The 10,000-nt window shown below is 34.1% G+C and overlaps 1 protein-coding gene across 1 annotated transcript in view; it reads right to left on the bottom strand.

Moving 5' to 3' along the window:
* Positions 1 to 10,000, bottom strand: part of LOC125047319 (voltage-dependent calcium channel type D subunit alpha-1-like) — a 91,272-nt gene that overhangs the window by 72,884 nt on the left and 8,388 nt on the right. The window contains exons 6-10 of the mRNA XM_047645573.1: positions 9,305 to 9,425; positions 8,811 to 8,911; positions 8,585 to 8,676; positions 8,129 to 8,232; positions 3,736 to 3,874 (exon numbers count right to left, since the gene is read on the bottom strand). Of these exons, the coding sequence (XP_047501529.1) occupies positions 3,736 to 3,874; positions 8,129 to 8,232; positions 8,585 to 8,676; positions 8,811 to 8,911; positions 9,305 to 9,425 (557 nt within the window). The remainder of the gene's footprint in view (positions 1 to 3,735; positions 3,875 to 8,128; positions 8,233 to 8,584; positions 8,677 to 8,810; positions 8,912 to 9,304; positions 9,426 to 10,000) is intronic.

Here is a 10,000-nt window from a genome sequence, read left to right as displayed (position 1 = left end):
TTTCTTAACTAGGTTTATTTCATCCTAAATGCCAGTACTGAATGTTTACCCTGCGACATTATAGAATATTATCATCAGATATTTACTTTAGATAATCATTAATTAATTGTGGTCTTAAAATACAGCTGTAATTCAAATTCAAACACTTCAACACGCAAGGGAAACTAACAACTCAACCAATAAGAACTCCTATCTGGTCCTGCAGATGGATCAAATTCACATAAAACACAATGCATAATACTCACAAGAACCTTGCGAACAAAATTAGTACTACTGCAAGCTACTCTAAGTGTCATTGTCGTCTACACTATAGAGGGTGCTCTACTGTCATAAGTATGTGTCAACCTCTGCATTCGAGATACAATGTGGAAAAAAATACAGTCATTTAGTACTTTTTTCTACACATTTTACACAGTCCTTAATGGTACATCATACAATCCACTGTATATACATATCTTCTGTGAATCTGCAGAACTTCTTGTTGTCCATTTTTCTTTTAAAATAGAATCAATTGAAATTTTTTGGTCTTTGGGCTCACAAAACTGTTACAGTATTTAAGAAAATTATAGCTTGTTTCTTTATATCCCCAAGATTCCAAATACTTGTGTTAGACTTATACAATCTCCTATTCTCCACTGTTCTTTAGTAACTGATCTCATGAAGTACCTAATTTATGCAAGCAGGTTTTCAAATGCTGAGAAAGACTTTTATTTACTAGACTTTCCTTACCAGACTTTGGTATTAATATCTTCAGTATACATCCTAGAGTGTACAATTTCTGCTACCAAGTTTTATAAAAACAAATTTATTGTAGAAAGTGTATCTTAATCAATCAGTCTAATAAAGTTTAAATATTTGTCTCTTATACTACCTGATTTTTCTCAAGTTTTCTTCATGGATTACATGAAATATATATTTCCCATCAAAAGAAATTTAGACACCAGAAAAATTCTGACAGATTTCTTGCAAAAAAATTGCTTTACTTGTCTGAGCATAGAATGGCTTCCATGCAATTTCAGATGATGAAAAAAGTGTCAGTGTGTTGCTTTTGCAATAACGACAACAAATTACAATCTGCTTGGCTACATAGTAGCGTCTAAGGACTGTGGAGATACTGGGTCTGCAGTCACAGGAGCAGAGTGGTGGGCTCCGCGGCGGCCGAGTTCACCAAGTACAGTAGTAGTGCTCTGGTAAGGTTTATGGATTTGCCATGGTTTTCTTTAAAACATTTAGGTCTACAACTTCTACACGATATTTGGTTTTAAATCTTATATCTGACTAACCTCACTAAGCTTTTAAATGTTAAAGATGGTTGAAAATATATATGATGTTGATAGAACCGCAACTCACACCTAAAGAGGGTGAACCCAACCACGACCGCAGGGAATATATTTCCAGTTGTGATTTATCTATATTTATGCGCAATACTGTAAGTACTCTAATCAAGAGTTTTCCAAAGAAATCAAGGAGTATTCCGAATACTCTAATTTGGAAAACCTGGCTGCATATACTTGTAATTTTCTTGCATAAGAAATTACATAGTCCTCTGTGCTAACTTCTTTTTTATCACCAGTCAAATAAAAATGATAAACAGTGACCATAGTTCATTATCAATATTTTCATCATACCATAAACACAAATATATACACAGTAGATATACCACACAGACCAAAGACATTATGCACACTAGAGGTAACTATGTCTTTTCTCTCTTGGCAAAATCAAATGGAACAGTGGGCAGAGTGGAAAATGAAGGCAATCTACTACAGCCACGCGGCCCACCACACCTACCTGTGCATGGATACTGCTTAGTACTTCTCTGGACAAGAGTCCCTGTGAAGGGACTATATGATTTCACAGTCAGCAGAGACCATGATCATGCAGAATGTAACACATCATAAATATGTATACATATCTGCATGTAGTATATAAATCCTGTTTCATCAGGGATTTTTTCCTAAAAAATCTTGTGCCCTTGTTTTTATATGACCCTTAGATTAAATATCCCTATATCCTACATTCTACTCAATAAATGAGCTACTTTCATTTTTCATTCTCAATGCTGCATATTTTCATCCCTTTTACATTTTAAAAAAATATCTTTTATTATTTCGTTTTTCTCATTCTAATCTCCAACAAAGCTAACACTTCCAGTTACCACTTACTATTTTTGCCCTATCTTCAATACCCATTTCTTACCTAACAGATTTTAACTCGACATCCATAACTATTTAACCCTTTGCTTATGCTAAACCTACCATGTGTATTTTAAACAAACCCAGTATCGTCAAGGTCCCTTCTTGACATAAATCTCTCTATACGTGATCTCCATTATTTCTTCAATCTTCTTTGTTCAAATATAGTAGGATTTCTATTAAAATTAATGTTCAGTGCACGCAACAGTGGGGTTCAATTCCCTTCAGTATCCACACACAGGCAACTGGAGCACTGCCACTAGTCAATTCTCCATCTTCAAAGTGTTTGGTATACCACACGCAACATCCATCATGTCAGCAAACGAAGTATAATAGTAGAGAATACAGGAGTTACAGGAGTTACAGTGGTAGCAGTAGTATGGTAGGTAGGGCTCTAAGATCACCTGTTTGTATGGGTAAAAATGAAGAAAGAGGTGTATTTTGGAATGGGCTGAACTTTTGTGGTACCGCTCTCGTTTGGGGAAGGTCGTGGGGCCTGGACCATCTCTCCGGCCTCTCCCTCAGTTTCGTCGTATTCCCCTTCTAGAAAAAGAATGGCGGAAAGTTTGGCCTTGAAGGATTAATTGAGAAGGAGGAAAACCTTTGGTTGGTGCAAGGACAGCAGGGAAAGATGAAGAAGTAAAAAAAACTGGTGTACAGCAGCGCAAATCCCACCTCGGATCTGTGTGGCATCCAGAAGATTCTTGGCACCCAGAAACTGCACAGAGTTGCCCCTGCCATGTGGTTCCTGCCTCCACCTATCTTGTGCTTGCATGTGTTGTTGTTATATAGAATTGGTAAATAGAGCCCAAACATGTGTACACAAATGATATTCATTGAGCTTTAAGTCACAAACACAAACACACACACACACACACACACACACACACACACACACACACACACACACACACACACACACACACACACACACACACACACACACACACACACACACACACATACACACACACACATACACACACACACACACACACACACACATACACACACACACACACACACATACACACACACACACACACACACACACACACTGCAGCAGCAACAGAAACACATAACAAATGTGGCATGTGAGAGCATGTTAAAATGGTCTATAATGTTATGTGTTATGTCAGAAAGACAATGTATGTTGTCATATATTGCATAGAGGCTGTATACCATGTTTGGTGCAACAAAATAGTGGTGCCATATAAGTACCACATAGGTAATGAAAAACTGCCATTTGCTAAACCACAATGTTGCCTTGAAACTCTGAAGACAGGCACTGTGGCACAGAGGCAGTATTAACAGTTTGCAGCATATAGATAGTGTTGGCAGGAACTATGGCACACTGGCAGTGCTTCAGTGTGCTACATGGCAGAAGCAATGGTGCCCATAGCTATGTCGTAAGCGGTGTAACAGCACAGCACCATTGAAGGACCAGGGTTAGGGAACAGGAAACATTTATAATGTTTAGGACCTTTTTGTGTTGTGGGTTGTGTAGTGTGTGCACCAAGCCTGGGGCACACACACATACCTGTTTGTGTGGGAGAAAATAAAAAAACTGGAGAACGGGGGCAATGGCTTGATTTTGGTGGCAGTACTGAGCTGTGATGCACGCCGGGGTCTGGCTCCTGGTGGATGTTCCTCGCTCTCCTCTTCCACTTCTTCCTCCTCTGTAACATACCACAGCCATGGTGGTGAGGGGGGATACTAGGGGGTTGTAGCAGGGAGGTGGAATAGTAGGTCTGGTGGCTTAGGAGCTAAGGGTATTGAAGGCAGAGGTAGTGATAGTGGTGTTGAAAATGGTGATGAAATGGTTGCTATGGTAGAACAAGTTGGGTGAAAAGAAAAAGTGATTATTATGAAGTTAAAAGAATATAGAGAATGAGCAGAAGCACATGTGCAGTGAATAAATGGTTGAATAAGTGCATAAAAGCAAAAGAAATTATATTTCCATTAGATTAGGTTAGGTTAGGAGATGGGTCAGTGACAAAGAAAATATGGTAAGGCTTAGAATTTACATGGCAGTGCACGTGTAGTGATGATTAGGAGGATAATAGGATATGACAGTGACTAGCAGTTGCTATAGTAATAGTGAGGACATTCTGTGAAGGTGGCAATAGTAACAACTGAATAAAAATAAAGAGGGACTATGTTAAGCACAAGCAATACAGTTGTTTAAAAAAGAAAAATGTTGAGTTAATGTAAGCAAAGCAATGTGATCTTTGTTATGAAAGTTAAATTTGTGTCAAATAATGACAGCAGGACACATGAAAACAAATAGAAGTGAGTTGAAGTAGCTTACAATAGTGGAAAACATAAAACAGATTCAACAATCAAGGAAAGTTAAATTTATAATAATGGAAGATGGGAACAAATGGGATAACTGAATAAGTAGTAAGTACTGACACAATGATGCCATAAAGACAACACTAGCTATGATTCTACAGGAAATAATATTGCAAGTATAATGATTATATGATAATTACTATTTTACATAATGTTCTATAATTGTTGAAGAATTGATGTGATATAGGAAGCAGCTGGATACTTGTTGGGTTGATACACAAACCTTAAAGGTAGGAAATCATAAAAAAACATCATAAAAGGAGCAAGTTCACAGTTGTTTTGGAGATGTGAGTAGTGGTAACAGAAAGTAACATGATGTTATGGGAATGTATTTTTAAAATTTCAATCACTTAGGGATTGCTTGGAAGCCATATCTTTAAACACTAGTGAAAAAAGTAAAGCAACACGATATTAATTTCAAGTTTTTTTGACCTGGTTTACAGAATCTTTAACTGAATCCAGGTGGATAAATTGGTAAATTTGTAAGGATTTGAAATGATTCCTTGAAATCTATGATTACTCAAAACCCTGCACTTTCTGAAAAACTTAAACAAAAATGACAGAAAAAAAAAAAAAAAATAGGAAGAAATCCTAAATATCAAAACAGAAAATTAGATGAATAAAAAATGCCCTTTAACTAGATGAAAAAACCGAGAGAGAGTCATAGAGAGATGGCCTGTGACGCATGATGTGTTATAAGGACTAAAAACAGCTTTACAGGTGTGTACAGACATTGGACGACAAAGAAATTATAGATTTACTAAGAGATATGGGACAAACAGAAAATTATAAGGAATGAGAAAAAGTGGAGTGAGAACACCACAGAAACAAGAGGACTGTTTAGAGGGGAGAAGGATAGTTATGTCCGCAGGTGCCATTCTGACATCTGACATGGTTACATTTTAGAGCAACCAGGTACTTGACAAAGCTGGAGAGGAGACAAGTTATAGTAGCCACATGAAGCAGGAAAAAGTGTACACGAATAGCTAACTAGTGCAACACATCACTGGTGGGTTGTGCCTTGCAGTTTATGGCTGCCAGAGCTTCAAGCATATAACTATAAAATGCACACATGGCATCTGATTAGGGCATTATAATGGGAGAGATCACTGAAAACCTGAAAATACTGTTGTTATCAAGTAAACCATAAAATAATCAAATCATAGTACAGTAACTAATTCTACTAATATCAAGAATATCAACAAAATTAAAATCAAATACAAACACTAATTCTGAGGAGTGGTGCAATATGCAAAATTAAAACAGAGAACCTAACAAAAAAAAGGATCTTAGCAGAAATAACATCTATTAAGAGATGAAAAATATTGATTGACAACTGAAAAACAAGATTAAAAATGCCTCACAGAAGAGAAAAAGCACACATATGCAAAGTAAATGACACTAAAAGCAAAACAGAAATCAAAAAAAGACAAATGTCAGATATACTAGCTACTGATATTCTAACCTAAGCACACAAGCTGGTATTCTGTGCAACTGACACTCATATAGAATAAAATCAACTATCAGTACTGTGGATATTGAGGTACAATAATAACTTCTGTAAAGATAATATTGAAGAAAAAAGGTTAAAAATATTTGAAAATCTGTGAATAAAAGACTATATTAGGTACAAGCACAAGTGAGCACGAGTGTATTCTTATTTCATGTCACATTCAGCTAAACTAATGTAACTAATAATGGATACAAAGGAAAAAAAACAAACAAACACAGCCACGCGAATTAAGAGAAACTGAAACTTGTAAATGCTTTCTCTCTCTCTCTCTCTCTTTCTTTATTTCCTATCCTTCTCTCACTGTCTCTCTTACTCTCTGTCTCTCTTTCTTGAATACATAGACAAACACACAATAAATACATTTCGCATACACTAATTTAGATTAATGATTCTCAAGACCATTACCCTGTCTTAAAGCATGGACAGTTCACCAATAAACATGTAAAGAATATAAAGAAAAATCACTATATGAAAGGTATTTATAGTATATTTTTGTTAATTTTTCAAGGCTTAATCACAAGTGCTTCACCATGTGCTTGTACTTTTGGTAACAGATACAAATCAGAATTCATATCCATATACAGCACTTTCAATTTAACTATTCAGTATCGTTTGTTTCACATTGTCCTTGATGTATATAATGTCAAATTTGTAATTGTTTCTTTTAGATTATCATTAACATTATCAAAAATTATTTATTAAGAAGTTGAATCCTCACTAAGCCATCCTCATACTAGTCAAAACTAATTCACTAAAGATTACTGTGAAAAACATTAAGCAAGAATAACTCTCAGATAAGCCACCTATTACCTTAATAAAACTTTCCCTCCAAATAAATGTAGCTGATACTAATCTGTCATTCAACTGGACCTAAATAAAGAACTGTCTGATATACAGAAATGCATAAAAAAGGAAAGAATGTGTTTGCTTCTCTGTCCTACACAAAATTACAACTGCTCATAGATGTTACTAAAATGTGAGGACATTCTTGAAAATAATATGAAATTAATTAAAAAGAATGTTCTGGTCCTTTCTTTGCTAAAGAGTGAATATTATAGGGAAAACAATTTAACAAAAAAAATTATATCCACATACATATGGATTAAAAAATTACTAAGGCATCAAGACCATTATAATTTTCTTTAAGGATATAACTGATAACACATAATGTGTTATATACAAGAAACTATCAATCAATGAATTGAAATCTGCTCCATTAGAATACGTTCAAAGAATGAGAAAATTTAATGAGAAACAAGTCATGATGGTCACTGATCTCTTTTAAATGACTTAAAAACAAGTATGGATAAACAATATAATAATGACACTATTAACAATAGTAGTAAATGATAGTCAACTAACTAATGACCAAGCATTTCTGCCACATTTATAAGAACAGTTAATACATTCAGAATCTGCTATTACTGAATAAGCTAGAAGAGAACCCATATAGTGCCATACAATGAGTCTGATTACCAAATGGATTTAAGAATAGGGCCCCTAAAGATTAGGAAGATTTTGAGAGCATACTATCATGGAGGACAAACTATGCAGACAAGGATATTAGAATATATTCAAAAGCAATATTAATAGATGATTTGTGTGATATTGTTCAATCTTAAGATATGGATTTTGTAAAGAGGATAGAGGAAGGAGGGTATTCCATGATGTTTAGGATTCCTTTAAAGTCATGGTTTATGAGTTTATGATTATCATCTCATGGAAAACACATTTTTTACCAAACACAGTATTAGCTAGAAATATGTGAAATATCATAGGCTATCATATTTCAAGATTCATGCTTCAAAGTGCTGTATATGTTCAACTGTGACATATTAAACATCAAAGATTCTCATTTTGCAACTTATGCTATCAACTTTTCTTTCATTGTCAAAAAAGAAAGAGATCAAATAAAATTACACAGTATATATAATGAACATATCATATAAGTTTGCAATATATTATGTTGAGATAAAACATATCACTAACAAACAACATATACGGAAAAAGTAAAATGAATTTAAAACAAGAGGAATTGAGCAATGGAAAGACAATTTGGCATTACCTTCTTCCATTTCCCCTTCATTTTCATAATCATCATATTTTCCTTCTTCTGGTATTTGGTCGTGTTCTATCTGTACTTTTGCATGACTGGCAGCATCACCATCCCTAGAAAAAATGTTTTTATGAAACTTTAGTAAATATTAGAGGAAATAAATGAAGCTGTGCTGGTACATAAAGAGGCTTAAAATAAGATGAGCATAATATAAATCTTCATTGATTTTACCTAAAACTGTGAAACAACTCGCTTAACAATGTTTATAATTAATTAAAAGTCAAATGAAATGTTGCATGGAGAAAGCTTGTTTATTTAATCTTAGGAAAATAATAATAATAGGGCTATAATCAACCTTTAACTAATGTATCTATTGCTAATACATACACAATATTCCAACTCATTTTATGTGCTATATTTAGAGAAAAATATGCTGACCATATAGAATTGTCTTGTTATAATTACCTCATAGCTATGTGATTTAGTGCTGTCTTTTCTTCACCTTCTATTCCTTCTTCTTCTATCTTTTCACCTTCTTCACCACCTCCACCTTCACCCTGGAAAAAAATACATAAATACATAAATAAATAAATTGATTAAAAATGTGAATAAACAGTATCAGTAACTTTGGGACGTGTTGTGTTGAGAATAAAGCAATATAAAGGTGAAGCTATACAATCTGCCTACTTACTTCCTCTCCCTCTTTGCCTTCTTCCTCTTCAGCGTCACCAAGGGCATCAGCATCGGCCAAGTTGTCGACAGCGATAGCCAAGAAGACATTGAGCAAGATGTCTGTTTTTGTGAGTTAAGGTCTTTCTTTTGTACCAAGTTACCATATGGGTATAACTCATATAGTAAGCAGATAAAACATTAAACTAATATAAAAAGTGTGCATAATAGAAAAGAAAAGAAAATGAGAGGAAATATTTGGAAAGTTGAGAGCTGTGGATAAGAAATTATAATCAACAATAGAGGGTATTTCAAGAAATTACTAAAATGTTTTTATAAAATAAGATATGCAGATAAATGACCTCTAAGAGACCTCCAGCCTAAAAGAAATCCTATACTTGATTTTCTTTTGGAAACCAGAGCATCATGCACCAGTTTTAATATCTATGAATGATTGAATGAACCTAATCCTTTTTTTCCTATTTCTTATTTCTAAAGGGCCTTTGGAAAGGATACAATTACCACAGATGAAAAGAATGATGAAGTAGAAACAGGCGATGATGCCAGCAGTGGCCACTCCACCATAGGCACGAATACCGTCATACATCACTACGTTCCAATCCTCACCTGTCAGGATCTGCAGACCAAAACAAACATTAACTTTACATACCAGTCAAAAATAAGAATATAGTGTTGAAAAATAATGTTATCTGACTCAAAGACATTTTGAAAAGCTGATGATATAGACGTATATAAAGAAAAAAGTATCTACTGTAAATTGCAAAACATATTTGAAAAACTGGAAATAACTGTTTAGCAACTGGTCATTGCATCCTTATGAATTTTGAACTTTGTCTGAAATATTTACCACAATAATCATGCTACTTCTAAATTCCATGCATCATGCAATAAATAGTCATTTTACCTTAATAATGAAATACTTGCAAACACACTGTAATATGTAACTATATTAGTCAGAATTTTTTAAACTGAACTCATGTGTAGCTCTGATCATATATACACATTTAATACTAGTTAAAAAATATAAATAACAAACAAATAACATGCATTTACAATAAAAAGCTGTGTTTAAGCTTAATTAAGAAAAAATCAACTAACTCTATCTAAAAATACACATAAGCATTATATCAAACAAATAAGATTTCACAAAAAATTAACATTTATATCACACACAAACAAAAGGAAAAAAAA

This window comes from Penaeus chinensis, chromosome 40 (assembly GCF_019202785.1).
Source record: "Penaeus chinensis breed Huanghai No. 1 chromosome 40, ASM1920278v2, whole genome shotgun sequence".
Classification (NCBI taxonomy): Eukaryota; Metazoa; Arthropoda; class Malacostraca; order Decapoda; family Penaeidae; genus Penaeus; species Penaeus chinensis.
The sequence above is the reverse complement of the archived record's forward strand: the minus strand, read 5'-3'. Positions and strand labels throughout refer to the sequence as shown.